At 45.4% G+C, this 24,993-nt stretch overlaps 1 protein-coding gene across 2 annotated transcripts in view; it reads right to left on the bottom strand.

Annotated features, from left to right (window-relative positions):
- SNX7 (sorting nexin 7) overlaps positions 1–24,993 on the bottom strand; it is a 246,637-nt gene that overhangs the window by 15,630 nt on the left and 206,014 nt on the right. The window contains exons 8-9 of one of the 2 annotated variants that reach the window (XM_063939845.1): positions 16,397–16,466; positions 12,484–12,600 (exon numbers count right to left, since the gene is read on the bottom strand). In XM_063939845.1, coding sequence (XP_063795915.1) covers positions 12,584–12,600; positions 16,397–16,466 — 87 coding nt within the window. In that variant the 3' untranslated portion in view covers positions 12,484–12,583. Of the gene's footprint in view, positions 1–12,447; positions 12,601–16,396; positions 16,467–24,993 lie in introns of those variants that run through there. The other variant, XM_063939844.1, reaches the window with a different exon arrangement.

The raw sequence follows: 24,993 nt of genomic DNA, 5'->3' as shown, positions 1-24,993 counted from the left end.
CCATTGCCCTCCTGCTTCTTGTGTCGCCCTGTCTGTTTACGTGGGCGACTGCCGTGATGTTTTTCCCACTGGATCAATACCGGCTGATCTTGAAGCAGAGGTCTTGCTAAGCTTAGAGCATTATAAATTTACCCTTAGCTCCAGTATATTTATGTGGAGAAAAGTCTCCAGACTTGATCACACTCCCTGGAAATTTTTTCCTTGTGTGACTGCTCCCCAGCCTCTCGGGCTGGACTCCGTGGTCACCAGCATCCAATCCTGAATGCCGAATCTGCGGCCCTCTAGAAGATGAGCACTCTGTAACCACCACAGGAGAGACACCCTTGTCCTTGGACATAGGGTTATCCGCTGATGCATCTGAAGATGCGATCCGGACCATGTGTCCAGCAGATCCCACTGAAAAGTTCTTGCGTGAAATCTGCCGAATGGAATTGCTTCGTAGGAAGCCACCATTTTTACCAGGACCCTTGTGCAATGATGCACTGTTTTTAGGAGGTTCCTGACTAGCTCGGATAACTCCCTGGCTTTCTCTTCCGGGAGAAACACCTTTTTCTGGACTGTGTCCAGAATCATCCCTAGGCACAGCAGACGTGTCGTCAGGATCAGCTGCGATTTTGGAATATTTAGAATCCACCCGTGCTGTTGTAGCAGTATCCTAGATAGTGCTACTCCGACCTCCAACTGTTCCCTGGACTATGCCCTTATCAGGAGATCGTCCAAGTAAGGGATAATTAAGACGCCTTTTCTTCGAAGAAGAATCATCATTTCGGCCATTACCTTGGTAAAGACCCGGGGTGCCGTGGACAATCCAAACGGCAGCGTCTGAAACTGATAGTGACAGTTCTGCACCACGAACCTGAGGTACCCTTAGTGAGAAGGGCAAATTTGGGACATAGAGGTAAGCATCCCTGATGTCCCGGGACACTATATAGTCCCCTTCTTCCTGGTTCGTTATCACTGCTCTGAGTGATTCCATCTTGATTTGAACCTTTGTAAGTGTTCAAAAAATTTTTTTTTTTTTTTTTTAGAATAAGTCTCACCTAGCCTTCTGGCTTCAGTACCACAATATAGTGTGGAATAATACCCCTTTTCTTGTAGTAGGAGGGGTAATTTAATTATCACCTGCTGGGAATACAGCTTGTGAATTTTTTCCCATACTGCCTCCTTGTCGGAGGGAGACCTTGGTAAAGCAGACTTCAGGAGCCTGCGAAGGGGAAACGTCTCGACATTCCAATCTGTACCCCTGGGATACTACTTGTAGGATCCAGGGGTCCTGTACGGTCTCAGCGCCATGCTGAGAACTTGTCAGAAGCGGTGGAACGCTTCTGTTCCTGGGAATGGGCTGCCTGCTGCAGTCTTCTTCCCTTTCCTCTATCCCTGGGCAGATATGATCTTATAGGGACGAAAGGACTGAGGCTGAAAAGACGGTGTCTTTTTCTGCAGAGATGTGACTTAGGGTAAAAACGGTGGATTTTCCAGCAGTTGCCGTGGCCACCAGGTCCGATGGACCGACCCCAAATAACTCCTCTTCCTTTATACGGCAATACACCTTTGTGCCGTTTGGAATCTGCATCACCTGACCACTGTCGTGTCCATAACATCTTCTGGCAGTTATGAACATCGCATTTACTCTTGATGCCAGAGTGCAAATATCCCTCTGTGCATCTCGCATATATAGAAATGCATCCTTTAAATGCTCTATAGTCAATAAAATACTGTCCCTGTCAAGGGTATCAATATTTTTAGTCAGGGAATCCGACCAAGCCACCCCAGCTCTGCACATCCAGGCTGAGGCGATCGCTGGTCGCAGTATAACACCAGTATGTGTGTATATACTTTTTATGATATTTTCCAGCCTCCTGTCAGCTGGTCCTTGAGGACGGCCCTATCTATAGACGGTACCGCCACTTGTTTTGATAAGCGTGTGAGCGCCTTATCCACCCTAAGGGGTGTTTCCCAACGCGCCCTAACTTCTGGCGGGAAAGGGTATACCGCCCATAATTTTCTATCGGGGGGAACCCACGCATCATCACACACTTTATTTAATTTATCTGATTCAGGAAAAACTATGGTAGTTTTTTCACCTCCCACATAATACCCTCTTTTGTGGTACTTGTAGTATCAGAAATATGTAACACCTCCTTCATTGCCTTTAACGTGTGGCCCTAATAAGGAATACGTTTGTTTATTCACCGTCGACACTGGATTCAGTGTCCCTGTCTGTGTCTGTGTCGACCGACTAAAGTAAACGGGCGTTTTAAAACCCCTGACGGTGTTTTTGAGACGTCTGGACCGGTACTAATTGTTTGTCGGCCGTCTCATGTCGTCAACCGACCTTGCAGCGTGTTGACATTATCACGTAATTCCCTAAATAAGCCATCCATTCCGGTGTCGACTCCCTAGAGAGTGACATCACCATTACAGGCAATTGCTCCGCCTCCTCACCAACATCGTCCTCCTACATGTCGACACACACGTACCGACACACAGCACACACACAGGGAATGCTCTGATAGAGGACAGGACCCACTAGCCCTTTGGAGAGACAGAGGGAGAGTTTGCCAGCACACACCAAAAACGCTATAATTATATAGGGACAACCTTATATAAGTGTTTTCCCTTATAGCATCTTTTTTATATATTTCTAACGCCAAATTAGTGCCCCCCCTCTCTGTTTTAACCCTGTTTCTGTAGTGCAGTGCAGGGGAGAGCCTGGGAGCCTTCCCTCCAGCCTTTCTGTGAGGGAAAATGGCGCTGTGTGCTGAGGAGATAGGCCCCGCCCCTTTTTCGGCGGCCTCGTCTCCCGCTCTTAACGGATTCTGGCAGGGGTTAAATATCTCCATATAGCCTCCGGAGGCTATATGTGAGGTATTTTTAGCCAAAATAGGTATTCATTTGCCTCCCAGGGCGCCCCCCTCCCAGCGCCCTGCACCCTCAGTGACTGCCGTGTGAAGTGTGCTGAGAGGAAAATGGCGCACAGCTGCAGTGCTGTGCGCTACCTTTAGAAGACTGAGGAGTCTTCTGCCGCCGATTCTGGACCTCTTCTTACTTCAGCATCTGCAAGGGGGCCGGCGGCAAGGCTCCGGTGACCATCCAGGCTGTACCTGTGATCGTCCCTCTGGAGCTGATGTCCAGTAGCCAAGAAGCCAATCCATCCTGCACGCAGGTGAGTTCACTTCTTCTCCCCTAAGTCCCTCGTTGCAGTGATCCTGTTGCCAGCAGGACTCACTGTAAAATAAAAAACCTAAGCTAAACTTTTCTAAGCAGCTCTTTAGGAGAGCCACCTAGATTGCACCCTTCTCGGCCGGGCACAAAAATCTAACTGGCTTGGAGGAGGGTCATAGGGGGAGGAGCCAGTGCACACCACCTGATCGGAAAGCTTTACTTTTGTGCCCTGTCTCCTGCGGAGCCGCTATTCCCCATGGTCCTTTCAGGAACCCCAGCATCCACTAGGACGATAGAGAAATAGAATTACCGGTGAGTAAATTCTTATTTTCTCTGACGTCCTAGTGGATGCTGGGAACTCCGTAAGGACCATGGGGATTATACCAAAGCTCCCAAACGGGCGGGAGAGTGCGGATGACTCTGCAACATCGAATGAGAGAACTCCAGGTCCTCCTCAGCCAGGGTATCAAATTTATAGAATTTTGCAAATGTGTTTGCCCCTGACCAAGTAGCAGCTCGGCAAAGTTGTAAAGCCGAGACCCCTCGGGCAGCCGCCCAAGATGAGCCCACCTTCCTTGTGGAATGGGCATTGACAGATTTTGGCTGTGGCAGGCCTGCCACAGAATGCGCAAGCTGAATTGTACTACAAATCCAACGAGCAATAGTCTGCTTAGAAGCAGGAGCACCCAGCTTGTTGGGCGCATATAGGATAAACAACGAGTCAGATTTTCTGACTCCAGCCGTTCTGGAAACATAAATTTTCAGGGCCCTGACCACGTCTAACAACTTGGAGTCCTCCAAGTCCCTAGTAGCCGCAGGCACCACAATAGGCTGATTCAGGTGAAACGCTGACACCACCTTAGGTAGAAACTGAGGACGAGTCCTCAATTCTGAAAGGAGATTTTGTGTCTGTGTGTACCGTTTGTCTTGTAAGTTTAATGAACAACAGACAGAAAATCCCCTATTACCACCACTGATTTTTAAAAAATCGAATCAAACTGATTCCACACTGATTTAGATAGACAGAAAAGAGGACCAATGAGAGGAACATAAAGATATCACATGATGAGGGGCGTGACCTTGCACGGACTCATAAGATCAAGGGAATGGAACCATTATCTACACTTCTCCCAGAGGAAGACCCCTATGGGGTTGAAACGCGTTGGAGCCACTAATACACCCTGCTAAACAGGACCTACATTTAACAGAGAGCTACGAGCGGAAGACGGGACATCCCGGTCACGTGACCCCGAAGAACGAAAGCAACAGGACGTCACCTAGCAACCAGGAGGACGCTGTAAAGGAGGACGGGAGCCAGTGCAGAGACACGGTGGACGGCAGGAAGCGGCAGCAGGTGAGTCTCCGTACGCGGTGAGGGATTTCACGAGCAGACGCTCCGGAGAGCGCTGGTCGTGATTACCCAAACCCTAGGCACTGTTCGTCCCTCGAACCGATCAGGTACCAGGGGAACGCCTGAACACGGGCGCGACTCTCGGGACCAGGGGAGAGGTGGACGAACTAGCCCGGAGCTTTAACTCATCCACTCCTTGCCAGCTCACAATATCCAGCACTGCACTAACCTCATAGACTATCACGTACCCTGATATCATCCACTCCCTCGAGCGCTCTGAGAAAGTTTATGCGGGACGCCGCAAATTGTATGAACTGCATCTGAACTTTGGATACCAACGTTTAATAGACCTTTTTTTTTTTTGAAAATCCACACTACCCCATCATTCCGGACTGTGAGCATTTGCTCAAGCACCATTGCTTTTTTTATTTTTATTTTTTCTATTTTTGACCTGTTTTTTATTCTTGATTTATCTTTGTTTTTTCATTTAGAAATTTGCATCAATATTTATCATTTATTATTATTTTTTTTATTTTTATGTTTTCATTTTTTTCTGTTACTAAAACGCACCATAACGGAGGTCAGTTTATGATTAGAATAAAGTCCTATTAATTTCTTCATTCAAGTCTGTTGTTCATTAAACTTACAAGGCAAACGGTACACAGACACAAAATCTCCTTTCAGTTATCGTTTATTACTACTACCCTTATCAACTACACAGAACACTATCAGTATATAAACTTTCATCTTCTACAGATGAACATAGGACTGAGCGCAGTACAATTACCTGTCTATAGATTTACGTACGTAGGTGGTCACCTATTTAGTACGGCAGCTTGTCCGAAGCAGAGAGGACTCAGTGCGCAGATAAAAAAAAAACAATTTTTGAGTCCTCAATTCTGCCCTATCCATATGGAAAATCAGATAAGGGCTTTTACAAGACAAAGCCGCCAATTCTGATACTCGCCTGGCAGACGCCAAGGCCAATAACATAACCACCTTCCACGTGAGATATTTCAGATCCACGGTTTTTAGTGGTTCAAACCAATGTGATTTTAAGAAACTCAACACCACGTTGAGAACCCAAGGTGCCACAGGAGGCACAAACGCGGGCTGAATATGCAGCACTCCCTTTACAAATGTCTGAACTTCAGGTACTGAAGCTAGTTCTTTCTGAAAGAAAATCGACAGAGCCGAGATCTGTACCTTAATGGAGCCCAGTTTTAGGCCCATATTCACTCCTGCTTGCAGGAAATGCAGAAATCGACCTAGTTGAAATTCCTCTGTTGGGGCCTTTTCGGCCTCACACCAAGCAACATATTTCCGCCATATGCGGTGATAATGATTTGCTGTAACTTCTTTCCTGGCTTTAATAAGCGTAGGAATGACTTCCTCCGGAATGCCCTTTTCCTTCAGGATCCGGTGTTCAACCGCCATGCCGTTAAACGCAGCCGCGGTAAGTCTTGGAACAGACAGGGCCCCTGCTGTAGCAGGTCTTGTCTGAGTGGCAGAGGCCACGGGTCCTCTGAGATCATCTCTTGAAGTTCTGGGTACCACGCTCTTCTTGGCCAATCCGGAACCACGAGAATTGTGTTTACTCCTCGCTTTCTTATTATTCTCAATACCTTTGGTATGAGCGGCAGAGGAGGGAACACATAAACTGACTGGTACACCCACGGTGTTACCAGAGCGTCCACCGCTATCGCCTGAGGGTCTCTTGACCTGGCGCAATACCTCTCTAGTTTTTTGTTTAGACGGGACGCCATCATGTCCACCTGTGGACGACCCCACTGATTTGCAATCATTTGGAAGACTTCTGGATGAAGTCCCCACTCTCCCGGGTGGAGGTCGTGCCTGCTGAGAAAGTCTGCTTCCCAGTTGTCTACACCCGGAATGAACACTGCTGACAGTGCTAGTACATGATTTTCTGCCCATCGGAGAATTCTTGTGGCTTCTGCCATTGCCATCCTGCTTCTTGTGCCGCCCTGTCGATTCACATGGGCGACTGCCGTGATGTTGTCTGACTGGATCAGCACCGGCTGGTGTAGGAGCAGGGATTTTGCTTGACTTAGGGCATTGTAGATGGCCCTTAGCTCCAGAATATCTATGTGAAGAGAAGTCTCCTGACTTGACCATAGTCCTTGGAAGTTTCTTCCCTTTGTGACTGCCCCCCAGCCTCGCAGGCTGGCATCCGTGGTCACCAGGACCCAGTCCTGTATGCCGAATCTGCGGCCCTCCAGAAGATGAGCACTCTGCAGCCACCATAGAAGAGACACCCTGGTTCTTGGAGACAGGGTTATCAAGCGATGCATCTGAAGATGCGATCCGGACCACTTGTCCAACAGATCCCACTGAAAAATTCTGGCATGGAACCTGCCGAATGGAATTGCTTCGTAAGAAGCTACCATCTTTCCCAGGACCCGCGTGCAGTGATGCACCGATACCTGTTTTGGTTTCAGGAGGTCTCTGACTAGAGAAGACAACTCCCTGGCTTTCTCCTCCGGGAGAAACACTTTTTTCTGGGCTGTGTCCAGAATCATCCCCAGGAACATTAGACGTGTCGTCGGTACCAGCTGTGACTTTGGAATATTCAGAATCCAGCCGTGCTGGCGCAGCACTTCCTGAGATAGTGCTACTCCCACCAACTACTGTTCCTTGGACCGTGCCTTTATTAGGAGATCGTCCAAGCACGGGATAATTAAAACTCCCTTTCTTCGAAGCAGTATCATCATTTCCGCCATAACCTTGGTAAATACCCTTGGTGCCGTGGAGAGTCCAAACGGCAGCGTCTGGAATTGGTAATGGCAGTCCTGTACCACAAATCTGAGGTACTCCTGGTGAGGATGGTAAATGGGGACATGAAGGTAAGCATCCTTGATGTCCAGGGAAACCATGTAATCCCCCTCGTCCAGGCTTGCAATAACCGCCCTGAGCGATTCCATCTTGAACTTTAATTTTTTTATGTACTTGTTCAAGGATTTCAAATTTAAAATGGGTCTCACCGAACCGTCTGGTTTCGGTACCACAAATAGTGTGGAATAGTAACCCCGACCTCGTTGAAGTAGGGGTACCTTGATTATCACCTGCTGGGAATACAGCTTGTGAATTGCCGCTAGCACCGCCTCCCTGTCTGAGGGAGCAATCGGCAAGGCAGATTTTAGGAACCGGTGGGGTGGAGCCGCCTCGAATTCCAGCTTGTACCCCTGAGATACTACTTGAAGGATCCAGGGATCCACTTGTGAGCGAGCCCACTGATCGCTGAAATTTTTGAGGCGGGCACCCACCGTACCTGGCTCCGCCTGTGGAGCCCCACCGTCATGCGGCGGACTTAGAAGAAGAAGCGGGGGGAGGACTTTTGCTCCTGGGAACCTGCTGTTTGTTGCAGCCTTTTTCCCCTACCTCTGCCTCTAGACAGAAAAGAACCTCCTTTTCCACGCTTGCTTTTCTGTGTCCGAAAGGACTGAACCTGATAAAATGGCGCCTTCTTAGGCTGTGAGGGGACATGGGGTAGAAATGCTGACTTCCCAGACGTTGCTGTGGAAACTAGGTCGGAGAGACCATCCCCAAATAATTCCTCCCCCTTATAAGGCAAAACTTCCATGTGCCTTTTGGAATCTGCATCTCCTGTCCACTGGCGAGTCCATAAGCATCTCCTAGCAGAAATGGACAATGCACTTACTTTAGATGCCAGCCGGCAGATTTCCCTCTGTGCATCTCTCATATACAAGACTGAATCTTTGATATGGTCAATTGTTAGCAGAATCGTGTCTCTGTCTAGTGTGTCAATATTTTCTGACAGTTTATCTGACCACGCAGCGGCAGCACTGCACATCCATGCTGACGCAATAGCTGGTCTAAGTATAATGCCCGAGTGTGTGTAAACAGACTTCAGGATCGCCTCCTGCTTTCTATCAGCAGGCTCCTTAAGGGCGGCCGTATCCTGTGACGGTAGTGCCACCTTTTTAGACAAACGTGTGGGCGCTTTATCCACCCTAGGGGGTGTTTCCCAGCGTAACCTATCCTCTGGCGGGAAAGGGAACGCCATTAGTAGCTTCTTAGGAATTACTACTTTTTTATCAGGGGAAAGCCACGCTTCTTCACACACCTCATTTAATTCATCTGAAGGGGGAAAAACTACGGGTAGTTTTTTCTCCCCAAACATAATACCCTTTTTTGTGGTACCTGGATGTAAATCAGAAATGTTTAGCACCTCTTTCATTGCTTCAATCATGCAGTGAATGGCCCTGACGGGCATTAGATTCGACTCATCCTCGTCGACACTGGTGTCAGTATCAGTGTCGACATCTATGTTTGCCACCTGAGATAGCGGACGTTTTAGAGCCCCTGATGCCCCTTGAGACACCTGGACAGGCACGAGCTGAAGACTCGGCTGTCCCACAGTTGGCATGTCGTCAAATTTCTTATGTAAAGAGTCTATACGTGCACTCATTTCTATCCATAAGCTCATCCACTCAGGTGTCTGCCCCCCAGGGGGTGACATCCCTGCTAAAGGCATCTGCTCCGCCTCCACATCATTATCCTCATCAAACATGTCGACACAGCCGTACCGACACACCCCACACACACAGGGAATGCTCAAACAGAGGACAGGACCCACAAAAAGCCCTTTGGGGGGACAGAGTAAGAGTATGCCAGCACACACCAGAGCGCTATATATATACAGGGACTAACTGAGTTATGTCCCAAATAGCTGCTTTTCAATATATATACTGCCAAATTTAATGACCCCCCTCTCTTTTCCCTCTTACTGGTACTGTAGATTGCAGGGAAGAGCCAGGGAGCTTCCTTCCAGCGGAGCTGTGAGGGAAAAAATGGCGCCAGTGTGCTGAGGAGATAGGCTCCGCCCCTTTTTCGCGGCCTATTCTCCCGCTTTTTATGGACTTCTGGCAGGGGTATTTACCTCATATATAGCCCCTGGGGCTATATATTGAGGTATTTTAGCCAGCCAAGGTGTTTTTATTGCTGCCTCAGGGCGCCCCCCCCCCAGCGCCCTGCACCCTCAGTGACCGGAGTGTGAAGTGTGTGAGAGGAGCAATGGCGCACAGCTGCAGTGCTGTGCGCTACCTTGGTGAAGACTGAGTCTTCATGCCGTCGATTTTCCGGACCATCGTCTTGCTTCTGGCTCTGTAAGGGGGACGGCGGCGCGGCTCCGGGACCGAACATCAAGGCTGGGTCTGCGGTCGATCCCTCTGGAGCTAATGGTGTCCAGTAGCCTAAGAAGCCCAATCCGGCTGCAAGCAGGCGAGTTCGCTTCTTCTCCCCTTAGTCCCTCGCTGCAGTGAGCCTGTTGCCAGCAGGTCTCACTGAAAATAAAAAAATCTAAGACTATTACTTTCTAAGAGCTCAGGAGAGCCCCTAGTGTGCATCCAACCTCGGCCGGGCACGAAATCTAACTGAGGCTTGGAGGAGGGTCATAGTGGGAGGAGCCAGTGCACACCAGGTAGTCTAAGATCTTTCTAGAGTGCCCAGCCTCCTTCGGAGCCCGCTATTCCCCATGGTCCTTACGGAGTTCCCAGCATCCACTAGGACGTCAGAGAAAAATATTACCTGTTCTGAAGGAAATAGGATTGTGTATTACACTTGTTAGTTCTAACAAACTTAAGGCATTAATTTGTATATCATATATGGGGAGTACTACAGTAAATCAGTCTCAGTATGTTACACATTCTCAGCCTAGTGAGCCTAGATTATTAAACAGATAGTTAAAAGTATGCTAACTTCTCAAGGGAAATTTAGAGAACACCGTTAATATAAGAAACTATAGCACCACTAAGGATTCCAGCGAGTACGACCGTGTTTACATACTGGTATGAGGATATAGATCCATGAACTTAGGAAAAGATGGACAGCATTTGTTTATAAATGCTAATTGTTTTTCTGCTACACTTAAGTCTACTTTTTATATTCTGAAATTGACATCATGATGTGATTTACATAGCATTAGATATGTTTTTGTTATGATCAACCGTATTGATTTTATTTATGAAGCAAAAATTTACATGGCTGGAAATCACATTTTTGGGGGGGTTGATGCTGTTTTGGAAATTGGCAGAAAAGTGTAATAGTTGGGGCTAACCCCTTCAGCGTTAATAGCTACCTTCAGACCTTCCAATTTGTTCACAATTTTGGAATAGATATTAAGCTTGATGCATTGCTTATAGGTCAGAAAAGTGGTTTTCCACTTATTTTTTTTTTTAGAAGTTCTTTTTATATTACTTAATCAGTAGGACATATATCCTCCATGTATATCCCATGAGTCTGAATCAATTAGCCACAAGACTTTTGTGTGCTTAGCAACTACAGTCAGTAAAACACAGATCAAAAATGAGCAGTAGTTATTACTTAAAATATCATGAGGTAGCAAAATACTACTTACTGCATGGCCTTGATTTGATTCCGCCCCCAGGGGCATGTGTAATTGGGTCTGAGTTTGCCGGAGGTGTGACATGCCGGCTGATCTCAGACTTTTTTTTTTTTTTTTTAAAGAGGCAATCATTTACAAGGCAAAACCATGCCTTGTAAATGACTGCTGCTTTAAAAACCGCCTGAGACCGGCCGGCATCCTGCACCTTTGGCAAACTCGGACCCTATTACATATGCCCCCCAAGTGTCTACTTATGGACACTTATGAATTACACAGGTTCTGTGGCTGGCTGACTTCAAGTCTGCAAATCACCTGGTTTTAAGCAGCTAGAGAACCTGTGTAATTTATGAGTGTCCCAGTAAAGTAATATGGTAAGCCTATTTACAGCAAAAACAGACGTAAAAAACTATTCTACAGTATATCCAATTGTTACAGTTTGCGGTTGATGAACAACGGTGCAGAACTAAACGCACCAGTAAGGAGGCAGTCACTGGGCCTCATAAGATACTGCAAATGCCTAGCTTTTTTAGAGTGATTGACAAATATTGCACATCCTCCGTCCTGTTAGACATTAATGATCGATATCTACAGGATCTTGTGTACCTCATTTCTGAACAGCTCATGTATACAATTTATATATTTAATATATATATATATAAATTAAAACAAAACAGGAAGGCGCTTACAGTCTACTAATATCCCAAATCTTGGTAAATGTAAGGTATTGTGTACATCATTATAAAATTAATAAGCTCATTAGAACCAATGTAGCTCATGGTGTAGTCTTCTTTTAGGAGTTCTGGTCCATGATAATTGAAGTTAACTGAATCTAAGTTCTTCCTTGATGGTGAGATCCCAGTGAATCAGCCTGATGCTTTAAACTGGCAATAATTTAAAACCAAGGTAAGTCTGCCTTTTAAATGATTGCCACTTCAACACATCAGGCAGACGCGCTGAGATCTCGCCGCAGTGAGGGGGGAGGATTTAGCAGCAGACTGAACTTACATGGTCTTTACAAATTTTAACTGCTCTCGTGTACCTGTGACTGGGCCAGCCAGGGTAGTACAAGACACTATGCAAATTCTGCAGGATTATAAATTAATAGCAGCTTAATGAATCAAAGGATAAAAAAAAATATATTACCAAGCTTCTTACAGGTAGCCAGTGATCTTTGTTCTTGCATACTGCACACTGATCAATTTTATGAGTGACATTTGTACATCTGTGTGCGACTGAGTCTGAACCTGTGTACAAAGGGCCTGGCTGTGCTTCATGTGCGACTTTGTATGTGTGCGGTTAAGGTAACAGCCTAGTGTCTCTGGAAAACTGTGAGCAGCTTTCTGCTATGTCTGCGATGCAACTAAGACGCAAAATGTAAAAAAAGAAAATACAGTACGTTACTCCTCAGTTACACTGGGTGTCTTGCGCTTTATGGTGTACCGACACCCAGTAAGTGAGGAAACATCTGCATAGCTGCTTTAAGCACAGAAAACCTCTTAGTTATGCCGTTTAGAAAAAAGATAAAGTAGTCAAATAACTATTTTACCTCTTCATAATGATTGATTTTGCAATCCGCCATGTTTGTAAATGTATTTCTCAAGTCTGTCTGTATGTTTTTTGTCCATCGATCCCAATCAGCCTTCAAAGCATTATTGGCACATTCAACTTTATCTTCAAGCTTTTCAATCTCTTCCTTCAGCTGCAATGATAGGAGATCTTTACTTACAGAGAAATGTACGCCGTAAATAAATAAATGAGACAATCTACTATGCTTCATTTAATCTTAACCTTCAAGTCTACATTATTTTACAGGTTATCCAAACAGTTTAAAACACGTGTAACAAACCAAATAATGACCATATTCGACCACACTGTTATAATATGCTAAAAAGCACATTTTGCAGGTATTTTTGAAACAGTACAAAACTAACTTCAAAGTCCAACCTAATTCTATTTGTAGCGTACGCATCTACCTAATTCTATTTGTAGCGTACGCATCTACCTAATTCTATTATAGTGTACCCATCCACCTAACTCTATAATAGTATAACCATCTACGTACCTCAATTATAGTGAACCAGTCTACCCACTTCTAATAGTGTTAAAGTGTACCCTTCTGCCTACTTCTATAATATATTGTTATAGTGTACCCATCTACCCGTTTCTATTATAGTGTGCCCGCCCATCTATCCGACTCTTTTTTAGTATGCCCATTTACCTACTTCTATTATAGTATACCCATCTACCTACCTCTATTATAGTGTACCAATCTACCTACTGTACTTCTAATATATAGTGTTAAGGTGTAAGATCTACCTACTTCTATAATATAGTGTACACACCTGTTTCTATTAGTGTACCCACCTACCTACCTCTATTGTAGTTTACCCATATACCTACTTCTATTATAGTGTACCAATACACTGTACCTACTTCTATTATATTATAGTGTTACAGTAAACCAATCTAGCTACCACTATTATAGTTTACCCATCTACCTACTTCTATTATATTGTCCCAACCTACCTCAATTTTAGTGTACCCATCTACCTACCTATATTATAGTTTACCCATTTATCTACTTCTATTACAGTAAACGCATCTACCTACTTCTATTTTAGTGAACCCATCTATCTACTTCTATTATAGTGTACCCACCTATCTACTTTGATTATAGTGTACTCACCTACCAGTTTCTATTATTTGGTACCCACCTACTTACCTTTATGTTAGTGTACCCATCTACCTACTTCTATTACATTTTGTGTTATAGTGCACTCATCTACCTACTTCTATTATAGTGTACCATCTACCTACTGGTATTATATAGTGTTATAGTGTACCCATCTACCTACTTCTATTATAGTGTACCATCTACCTACTGGTATTATATAGTGTTATAGTGTACCCATCTACCTACTTCTATTATAGTGGACCTATCTACCTACCTTTATTAAAGTGTACCCATATACCTACCATTATAATAGTGTACCCACCTACCTACCTCTATTACATAGTGTTCTAGTGTACCCATATACCTACTTCTATTATAGTGTACCTATATACCTACTTCTATTATATATAGTGTTACAGTAAACCAAACTATCTACCTCTATTATAGTTTACCCATTTACCTACTTCTATTATATTGTACCAACCTACCTCAATTTTAGTGTACCCATCTACCTTCTTCTATTACATAATGTTATAGAGAACCCATCTACCTACTTCTATTATAGTGTACCCATCTACCTAATTCTATTATACAGTAGTGTACCCATCTACCTACTGTTATTATATAGTGTTATAGTGTACCCATCTACCCACCTCTATTATAGTGTGACCATCTACCTATCTCTATTAAAGTTTACCATCTCCCTACTTCTATTATAGTGTACCCATCTACCTATCTCTATTAAAGTTTACCATCTGCCTACTTCTATTATAGTGTACCCAGCTACAGTACCTACTTCTATCACTTAGTGTTATTGGGGGTCAATCCCACCCGATCGCACGCTGCACTTCGCAGCGGTGCGATCGTGTCAGAACTGGTCATGCGCGTCGTTGCCCGGCGACAGCCAACAACGCCGGGAATGAGGAAAGCCGTCGCAGCGGCGACCGCAAGAAGATTGACAGGAGGAAGGCGTGTCAGGGCATCAACTGACCATTTTACAGGAGTGGTCCAGCGAACGCAGGCGTGTCCAGGCATTTTGAGTGCGGATGTCTGACGTCAAATCCGGGACCTTCATCGCTGGATCCGTCGCAAATGGTAAGTAGGTCTAGGGCTGGTCTTGTTTTACGTGAAAATTTTTTTGCATAGCAGGGCTGCACAAGCGTTCGCAGCTCTGCTATGCTAAAATACACTCCCCCATAGGGAGTCAGGATGATCACACGAGCAGCAAAAAGTTGCTACATGCGATCAATGTAAAAAATAGTTACCACCCTGATTCTCAGGCGAAAGCGCCTGAGAATCAGGGTGGTAACTATTTTTTACATTGTTCATTTTGAAGTGGAGGTGACACTTTTACTACCACCCATTTTCCTGGGCTGCTTTCTGTGGCGCACAGTTTGTCTTCTTCTTTTACTTTAGCTACATGCGATCAACTCGGAATGACCCCCATAGTGTACCCATTTACCTATTGTTATAGTGTACCCATCTATCGACTTCTATTACAGAGTACCCATTTACCTACCCAACCTTGTGCAAATTAATTGAAACAAGCAATGAAACTTTGGATTCTATTTCAAACAACATTTTAGTAGTTTGTATGACTTCCTTTGTTTTTCAAAAGCATTTTTACACGGTTTGGAATAGAATCCACCAAATTGGAACAGTCATTGGTGATTTTAGAGTCATGGTACCACACTTGAATCAGGGCTTCAATCAGCTTCACTTTCGTCGTACACTCCATTCCTCTAAGGCGACGCTTGCAAATAGACCACAGATTTTCAATGGGATTCATGTCTGGTGAGTTCCCAGGCCAGTCTAGTACCTTTATATTCTTCACAGCCATGAAATTCTTGACCATTTTGGATGTGTGGCATGGAGCGAGAGCCTGTTGGAAAATGCCTGATCCATCTGGCAATGTTTTTTCCAGCTCTGGAATCACTTTGCTCTGAAGAATATCAATGTACTGAGCTGAGCACATCATACCATCAACCGGTTTCAAGCTCCCAACACCATAGTAGCTGAAGCATCCCCAAAACATTTTCTTTTCTGGATGCTTCACACACTGATCAATGTGACGATCCCTGATCTTCTCTCCAGTTGACCTACGAACATGTTGACTCCTCTGTCCCTGTACAAAGAAATGGCTTTCATCACTGAAGATAAACTTCTGCCAGTCTTCCTTGGTCCAGTTTTTATATTTCTGAACCCATTTGTAAGGCTTTTCTTTCATAGGTTTTGTGAGCAGCTGTTTTCTTCACTGGCCTTCTAGCCTTCCGTCCAACTAAAAGAAGCCCCCTAGCACACAGGAAACATACTAAATATAGCAAAAAGTTGAAACAACTGTCCAAAAGCATCCTTAAAAATAGAATTCAGAAGTCAAATTATTATTTTTCGGAAGATGGAAAGAGATTAAGTATCAAAAACAAAAAATCGCCTCTTGTTTCAATTCATTTGAACAAGAATGTACTTCTATTATATAGTGTTATAGTATACCAATCTACCTACTTCTATTACACAGTGTTATAGTTTAACCATCTACCTACTTCTATTATAGTGTACCCAACTACCTACTTCTATTATATAGTTTTGTAGTGTACCCATCTACCTACTTCTAATACTGTGTACCTAAGGTATATACCTTAGCTTCAACTTTTACCGTTTTTTTACATCCCCCACCTAAATAAAATACTACAGTATCTGTTTAATCTTAAAATTGGACTTTCCTTCTTTCATGTAGTGCTTTTGTTTCTAAATTTGCCAAAAAATACTAAAAAAACCAAACTTATAGGATACAAAAGGTCTTGACATTAAAAGTATATAGCACCTGCACTAGACTGAAAAGACGACTCTTCCACCACGGAGTAAGGGCGATTCAAAACATCTTCCAAAGACATCTGCATATATTTTCAGAAAAGCTTCATAAAAAGATTTCATACGGTTTACATATCATTTGACAAAGCTTAAAGGGTTATTGCTACATACATATTTAAATTAATTACAATGTTAACCATCTGCGTTTCTGTCTACAACATACTCCAAAAAAATTATTTGAGCCATTGGACATCCCCTGGGCAAGAACAACCTGAAATATATACACAGATTGTGTTTTCCGAATATGAGAGTCTGAAATTGGCACAGGATAAACCCTTGAACATCATGCTGGCATCTGCAATTATTTTGTAACTGGACAGATTGAATGATCAGATTTTAATATACAGATTTATTTTAGACTTCTAGTCATCGAGGAAAATATGTTTTCAAAGTTATGGTTTAACATCAAGACAACCCCAAATACTGAAAATCAAATCCCCCATCATACTCATGTTTGTAGTCACATTTTATACAATAACAAAAATGAACTGAGAAGCTCAACACAAAATTACCAGGAACCTACCTACATCAAAATATCTCTCCATCCATACACTATACGTACGTACGTACGTACGTACGTACGTACGTACGTACGTATATATATATATATATATATATATATATATACACACACACACACACATACACCTACTGTATATGTACACATACCTTAATACACAGATGTGTTCCCCTTCATCCTATCCGCGGATATTATGTACGGCCACACCGTGGTTGTAATTAGCCACGGCAGTCTGCAACCTGTTTGCAGGAGCATATGATATGTACCATGCACTCCTATGGAAGTGGGTATAGCACTTACATATTCAACAGCTCTTTACAGATAATACAGTATTTGGCCATTCACATCAGTCTCTGCCCAAGTGGAGTTTAGAATCTATATTGCATGTCATATGTGTACACACATATGCACCAAAGTAAATTTTTGTCGGGAGACAAATAATCTGGCAGAATACTCTTTGATTGTGCGAGGAAACTGGAGTACCTAGAGGAAATCCATATACACACACACACACACACACACACACAATATGCACATACACACATACCAATTAGATATGAGCGGGTTCGGTTTTACTCGGTTCTCAAAATGGCATCTTATTGTCTTCATGGATGTCACGTGTTTTGGATAGCCAACAGGAAAAATCCAGATAAAACCAAACTGGCATTAATTCTGGCGTTAAATCCGAACCTGCTCATCTCTAATACCAATGCATATGTACAGATGTAGGCACGCACATCATTGCCGCGATGTGCATCGATGGCGCAGCTACACTGTAGTATGCCTGTGTGCGTGTGTCTGAATATGAAAATGATCAAATTAAAAGCAACTGTCTCATGTATACCTGCATGCAGGGGTGTAGCTACAGTAACATAGATGAAGGCAGTGCAGCTGCTATGGGGCCCAGAGCTGAGAGGGGCCACCTTCCCTATCAAAGTTACATGTGTGTATACATTTTTCACCACTGGGTGATACACAGGGGTCCTTACAAACTTTTGCCTTGGTGCTTACAATATATCTAGTTATGCCCCTGGACCTGCTCATTGTAATGTGGTATAAAATGAACTGGAGGGCATTATAATGTGACATAATATGAACAGGGGACACTGCTATAATGTGAATTAGGGCACTGTGCTGCATAATGTGTACTGGCAGCCTTACAATGAGACATAATGTGAACTAGGGCACTACTATGGTCCATGAAAAAAAAACTAGGGCACTACTATGGTTCATAAAAGGAACTAGGGCACTATTTTGGGCCATAGCATTAGCAACTGCTAAGGAGAGGTGTCTCTCTTGAAGCACTGGGCCAGCGTCCCCTTCACAATGTTGCTATGGGCTACAAAAAGTTCTGGCTACACCCCGAAGTTGTTGCTATTTCATATAATAAAGCAAACTGTGAAAACAGATAAAGTGTTGGTTATTCTTCAAAGATATCCTACAATGGCCTGGGCAGATTTGATGAAAAGATAGAAAAGATAATACACAATTGGATTATAGTAATATTTCAAACAAATTGTTTTTTTGAATAAACACCATCAGGGGCTGGCTGCCAGGAAGATGGGGGGGGAAGGCACAAGCAAGTGGCACTGAAGTAAGATGGAGAAACCGCAAGGGACTTTTGAGATAGTGGGAGAGACTGAAGGGAACAGAGAGTACCTTTGTGATGAGTTCTGCAGCTGACTGCTACAGGTTCAGGTCCAGTCTTTTTCATTCTGTGTGGTGGCAGTGCAAAGAAGGAAGTAGGAGGAGAGGAAGAGGGTTGGGGGTAGGGCTACTGCAGAGTCCGGGAAGGAAAGCTGATCTGGTGGTGAAGGGGCCTAAGGGGGGAACCTTTGTGAGAGTGGCTTCCCAGGGCAGGTTCCTGCATCATAAGCTGGCACTGCAGCAGAGTTCTGTACCGCCCTTATGGTGGCCCTGTGTGTATCTGCTGCCCTTTCCTCATTTTAGTTGCCGGACTGCTATGTGTGCAGCAGCTACAGCCTGACGCTGAATGCCGGGAGTTACTGTAGGCAGAGGAACCTTCCTGGCTGTCAGGTATTTGTAGACACAGCACACAGGCGTCCCTATTTCTGCAGAACTGTACCAGTATGGGGAGCAGATGGCACCCTGCCCTCTGGCCCAGCCTGCCACTGAGCACTACACATGTATTCAATGTTCTAATCAGTGATTCAGCCTATTTAAAGGGAGAGAAGTAGCCACTCTGCTAATTGGTGTCATTATTTGTCCCACACTGAACATGGAACAGAGATAGCAAAGGGGAGAGCTGTTTGAAGAGATCAGAAATAAAATTATAGACAAGCATGTTAAAGGTAAAGGCTATACGACCATGTCCAAGCAATTTGGTGTTCCTGTGACCACGGTTGCAATTATTATTAAGACGTTTAAAGTCCATGGGACTGTTGCCAACCTCCCTGGAGCAAGCCGCAAGGGGAAAATCAACTGCAGATTATACAGGATAGTGAGAATGGTAAAAAAAAAACAGAGCCAAGGAAAACTTCCAAAGAGATACAATATGAACTCCAAATGTCAAGGTATGTCACTGTCTGTTCGCACCATCCGACACATTTTGAGTGACAGTGGCCTCCATGGAAAATGACCCAGGAGGACTCCACTTTTGAAAACAAAAAATAAGATTTTACTTACCGATAAATCTATTTCTCGGAGTCCGTAGTGGATGCTGGGGTTCCTGAAAGGACCATGGGGAATAGCGGCTCCGCAGGAGACAGGGCACAAAAAGTAAAGCTTTTCCAGATCAGGTGGTGTGCACTGGCTCCTCCCCCTATGACCCTCCTCCAGACTCCAGTTAGGTACTGTGCCCGGACGAGCGTACACAATAAGGGAGGATTTTGAATCCCGGGTAAGACTCATACCAGCCACACCAATCACACCGTACAACTTGTGATCTAAACCCAGTTAACAGTATGATAACAGCGGAGCCTCTGAAAGATGGCTTCCTTCAACAATAACCCGAATTAGTTAACAATAACTATGTACAATTATTGCAGATAATCCGCACTTGGGATGGGCGCCCAGCATCCACTACGGACTCCGAGAAATAGATTTATCGGTAAGTAAAATCTTATTTTCTCTATCGTCCTAGTGGATGCTGGGGTTCCTGAAAGGACCATGGGGATTATACCAAAGCTCCCAAACGGGCGGGAGAGTGCGGATGACTCTGCAGCACCGAATGAGAGAACTCCAGGTCCTCCTTAGCCAGAGTATCAAATTTGTAAAATTTTACAAACGTGTTCTCCCCTGACCACGTAGCTGCTCGGCAGAGTTGTAATGCCGAGACCCCTCGGGCAGCCGCCCAAGATGAGCCCACCTTCCTTGTGGAGTGGGCCTTTACAGATTTAGGCTGTGGCAGGCCTGCCACAGAATGTGCAAGTTGGATTGTGCTACAGATCCAACGAGCAATCGTCTGCTTAGACGCAGGAGCACCCATCTTGTTGGGTGCATACAATATAAACAACGAGTCAGATTTTCTGACTCCAGCTGTCCTTGCAATATATATTTTTAATGCTCTGACAACGTCCAGTAACTTGGAGTCCTCCAAGTCACTTGTAGCCGCAGGCACTACAATAGGCTGGTTCAGATGAAATGCTGACACCACCTTAGGGAGAAAATGCGGACGAGTCCGCAGTTCTGCCCTGTCCGAATGGAAAATCAGATATGGGCTTTTGTAAGATAAAGCTGCCAGTTCTGACACTCTCCTGGCCGAAGCCAGGGCTAGAAGCATGGTCACTTTCCATGTGAGATATTTCAAATCCACCTTTTTTAGTGGTTCAAACCAATGAGATTTTAGAAAGTCCAAAACCACATTGAGATCCCACGGTGCCACTGGAGGCACCACAGGAGGCTGTATATGCAGCACTCCCTTAACAAAGGTCTGGACTTCAGGGACTGAAGCCAATTCTTTTTGAAAGAAAATCGACAGGGCCGAAATTTGAACCTTAATAGATCCCAATTTGAGACCCATAGACAATCCTGATTGCAGGAAATGTAGGAATCGACCCAGTTGAAATTCCTCCGTCGGAGCACTCCGATCTTCGCACCACGCAACATATTTTCGCCAAATTCGGTGATAATGTTGCACGGTTACTTCCTTCCTTGCTTTAATCAAAGTAGGAATGACTTCTTCCGGCATGCCTTTTTCCTTTAGGATCCGGCGTTCAACCGCCATGCCGTCAAACGCAGCCGCGGTAAGTCTTGAAACAGACAGGGACCCTGCTGAAGCAAGTCCCTCCTTAGAGGTAGAGGCCACGGATCTTCCGTGATCATCTCTTGAAGTTCCGGGTACCAAGTCCTTCTTGGCCAATCCGGAACCACTAGTATCGTTCTTACGCCTCTTTGCCGTATAATTCTCAATACTTTTGGTATGAGAGGCAGAGTAAGGAAACACATACACCGACTGGTACACCCAAGGCGTTACCAGCGCGTCCACAGCTATTGCCTGCGGATCTCTTGACCTGGCGCAATACCTGTCCAGTTTTTTGTTGAGGCGAGACGCCATCATGTCCACCATTGGTCTTTCCCAACGGGTTACCAGCATGTGGAAGACTTCTGGATGAAGTCCCCACTCTCCCGGGTGAAGATCGTGTCTGCTGAGGAAGTCTGCTTCCCAGTTGTCCACTCCCGGGATGAACACTGCTGACAGTGCTATCACATGATTCTCTGCCCAGCGAAGAATCCTTGCAGCTTCTGCCATTGCACTCCTGCTTCTTGTGCCGCCCTGTCTGTTCACATGGGCGACTGCCGTGATGTTGTCCGACTGGATCAACACCGGTTTTCCTTGAAGCAGAGGTTCTGCCTGACTTAGAGCATTGTATATTGCTCTTAGTTCCAGAATGTTTATGTGAAGAGACGTTTCCAGGCTCGTCCATACTCCCTGGAAGTTTCTTCCTTGTGTGACTGCTCCCCAGCCTCTCAGGCTGGCGTCCGTGGTCACCAGGATCCAATCCTGTATGCCGAATCTGCGGCCCTCCAATAGATGAGGACTCTGCAACCACCACAGAAGAGACACCCTTGTCCTTGGAGACAGGGTTATCCGTAGGTGCATCTGAAGATGCGACCCTGACCATTTGTCCAACAGATCCCTTTGGAAATTCTTGCGTGGAATCTGCCGAATGGAATTGCTTCGTAAGAAGCCACCATTTTTCCCAGGACTCTTGTGCATTGATGTACAGACACCTTTCCTGGTTTTAGGAGGTTCCTGACAAGCTCGGATAACTCCTTGGCTTTTTCCTCCGGGAGAAAAACCTTTTTCTGAACCGTGTCCAGAATCATCCCTAGGAACAGCAGACGAGTTGTCGGCATTAACTGGGATTTTGGAATATTCAGAATCCACCCGTGCTGTTTTAGCACTTCTTGAGACAGTGCTAATCCCATCTCTAGCTGTTCTCTGGACCTTGCCCTTATTAGGAGATCGTCCAAGTATGGGATAATTAATATGCCTTTTCTTCGAAGAAGAATCATCATCTCGGCCATTACCTTTGTAAAGACCCGAGGTGCCGTGGACAATCCGAACGGCAGCGTCTGAAACTGATAGTGACAGTTTTGTACAACGAACCTGAGGTACCCCTGGTGTGAGGGGTAAATTGGAACGTGGAGATACGCATCCTTGATGTCCAAGGATACCATAAAGTCCCCCTCTTCCAGGTTCGCTATCACTGCTCTGAGTGACTCCATTTTGAACTTGAACTTCTTTATGTACAGGTTCAAGGACTTCAGATTTAGAATAGGCCTTACCGAGCCATCCGGCTTCGGTACCACAAAAAGAGTGGAATAATACCCCTTCCCTTGTTGCAGAAGAGGTACCTTGACTATCACCTGCTGAGAGTACAGCTTGTGAATGGCTTCCAAAACCGTCTCCCTTTCGGAGGTGGACGTTGGTAAAGCAGACTTCAGGAAACGGCGAGGTGGATCTGTCTCTAATTCCAACCTGTACCCCTGAGATATTATCTGCAGGATCCAGGGATCTACTTGCGAGTGAGCCCACTGCGCGCTGTAATTTTTTAGACTACCCCCCAACGTCCCCGAGTCCGCTTGAGAAGCCCCAGCGTCATGCTGAGGCTTTTGTAGAAGCCGGGGAGGGCTTCTGATCCTGGGAAGGAGCTGCCTGTTGCTGTCTCTTCCCTCGACCTCTGCCTCGTGGCAGATATGAATAGCCCTTTGCTCTCTTATTTTTAAAGGAACGAAAGGGCTGCGGTTGAAAGGTCGGTGCCTTTTTCTGTTGGGGAGTGACTTGAGGTAGAAAGGTGGATTTCCCGGCTGTAGCCGTGGCCACCAAATCTGATAGACCGACTCCAAATAACTGCTCCCCTTTATACTGCAAAACTTCCATATGCCGTTTTGAATCCGCATCGCCTGTCCACTGTCGCGTCCATAAAGCTCTTCTGGCCGAAATGAACATAGCACTTACCCGTGATGCCAGTGTGCAGATATCCCTCTGTGCATCACGCATATAAAGAAATGCATCCTTTATTTGTTCTAACGACAGTAAAATATTGTCCCTGTCCAGGGTATCAATATTTTCAATCAGGGACTCTGACCAAACTACCCCAGCACTGCACATCCAGGCAGTCGCTATAGCTGGTCGTAGTATAACACCTGCATGTGTGTATATACTTTTTTGGATATTTTCCATCCTCCTATCTGATGGATCTTTAAGTGCGGCCGTCTCAGGAGAGGGTAACGCCACTTGTTTAGATAAGCGTGTTAGCGCCTTGTCCACCCTAGGAGGTGTTTCCCAGCGCTCCCTAACCTCTGGCGGGAAAGGGTATAATGCCAGTAATTTCTTTGAACTTATCAGCTTTTTATCAGGGGCAACCCACGCTTCATTACACACGTCATTTAGTTCTTCTGATTCAGGAAAAACTATAGGTAGTTTTTTCACACCCCACATAATACCCTGTTTAGTGGTACCTGTAGTATCAGCTAAATGTAACGCCTCCTTCATTGCCAAAATCATATAACGTGTGGCCCTACTGGAAAATACGGTTGATTCGTCACCGTCACCACTGGAGTCATCGCCTGTGTCTGGGTCTGTGTCGACCGACTGAGGCAAAGGGCGTTTCACAGCCCCTGACGGTGTTTGAGTCGCCTGGACAGGCACTAATTGATTGTCCGGCCGTCTCATGTCGTCAAACGACTGCTTTAGCGTGTTGACACTATCCCGTAGTTCCATAAATAAAGGCATCCATTCTGGTGTCGACTCCCTAGGGGGTGACATCCTCATATTTGGCAATTGCTCCGCCTCCACGCCAATATCGTCCTCATACATGTCGACACACACGTACCGACACACAGCAGACACACAGGGAATGCTCCTAACGAAGACAGGACCCACTAGCCCTTTGGGGAGACAGAGGGAGAGTTTGCCAGCACACACCAAAAGCGCTATATATATATATCAGGGAAAGCCTTATAATAAGTGCTCCCTTATAGCTGCTTTGTTATATCAAAATATCGCCATAAATTTGCCCCCCCTCTCTGTTTTACCCTGTTTCTGTAGTGCAGTGCAGGGGAGAGACTTGGGAGCCGTCCTGACCAGCGGAGCTGTGAGAGGAAATGGCGCCGTGTGCTGAGGAGATAGGCCCCGCCCCTTTTCTGGCGGGCTCGTCTCCCGCTATTTAGAGAAATCAGGCAGGGGTTAAATATCTCCATATAGCCTCTGGGGGCTATATGTGAGGTATTTTTAGCCTTTATATAGGTTACATTTGCCTCCCAGGGCGCCCCCCTCCCAGCGCCCTGCACCCTCAGTGACTGCCGTGTGAAGTGTGCTGAGAGGAAAATGGCGCACAGCTGCAGTGCTGTGCGCTACCTTTAGAAGACTGCAGGAGTCTTCAGCCGCCGATTCTGGACCTCTTCTGACTTCAGCATCTGCAAGGGGGCCGGCGGCGCGGCTCCGGTGACCATCCAGGCTGTACCTGTGATCGTCCCTCTGGAGCTTGATGTCCAGTAGCCAAGAAGCCAATCCATCCTGCACGCAGGTGAGTTGACTCCTTCTTCCCTCAGTCCCTCGCTGC

Source organism: Pseudophryne corroboree, chromosome 9 (assembly GCF_028390025.1).
Source record: "Pseudophryne corroboree isolate aPseCor3 chromosome 9, aPseCor3.hap2, whole genome shotgun sequence".
NCBI lineage: Eukaryota > Metazoa > Chordata > Amphibia > Anura > Myobatrachidae > Pseudophryne > Pseudophryne corroboree.
The sequence above is the reverse complement of the archived record's forward strand: the minus strand, read 5'-3'. Positions and strand labels throughout refer to the sequence as shown.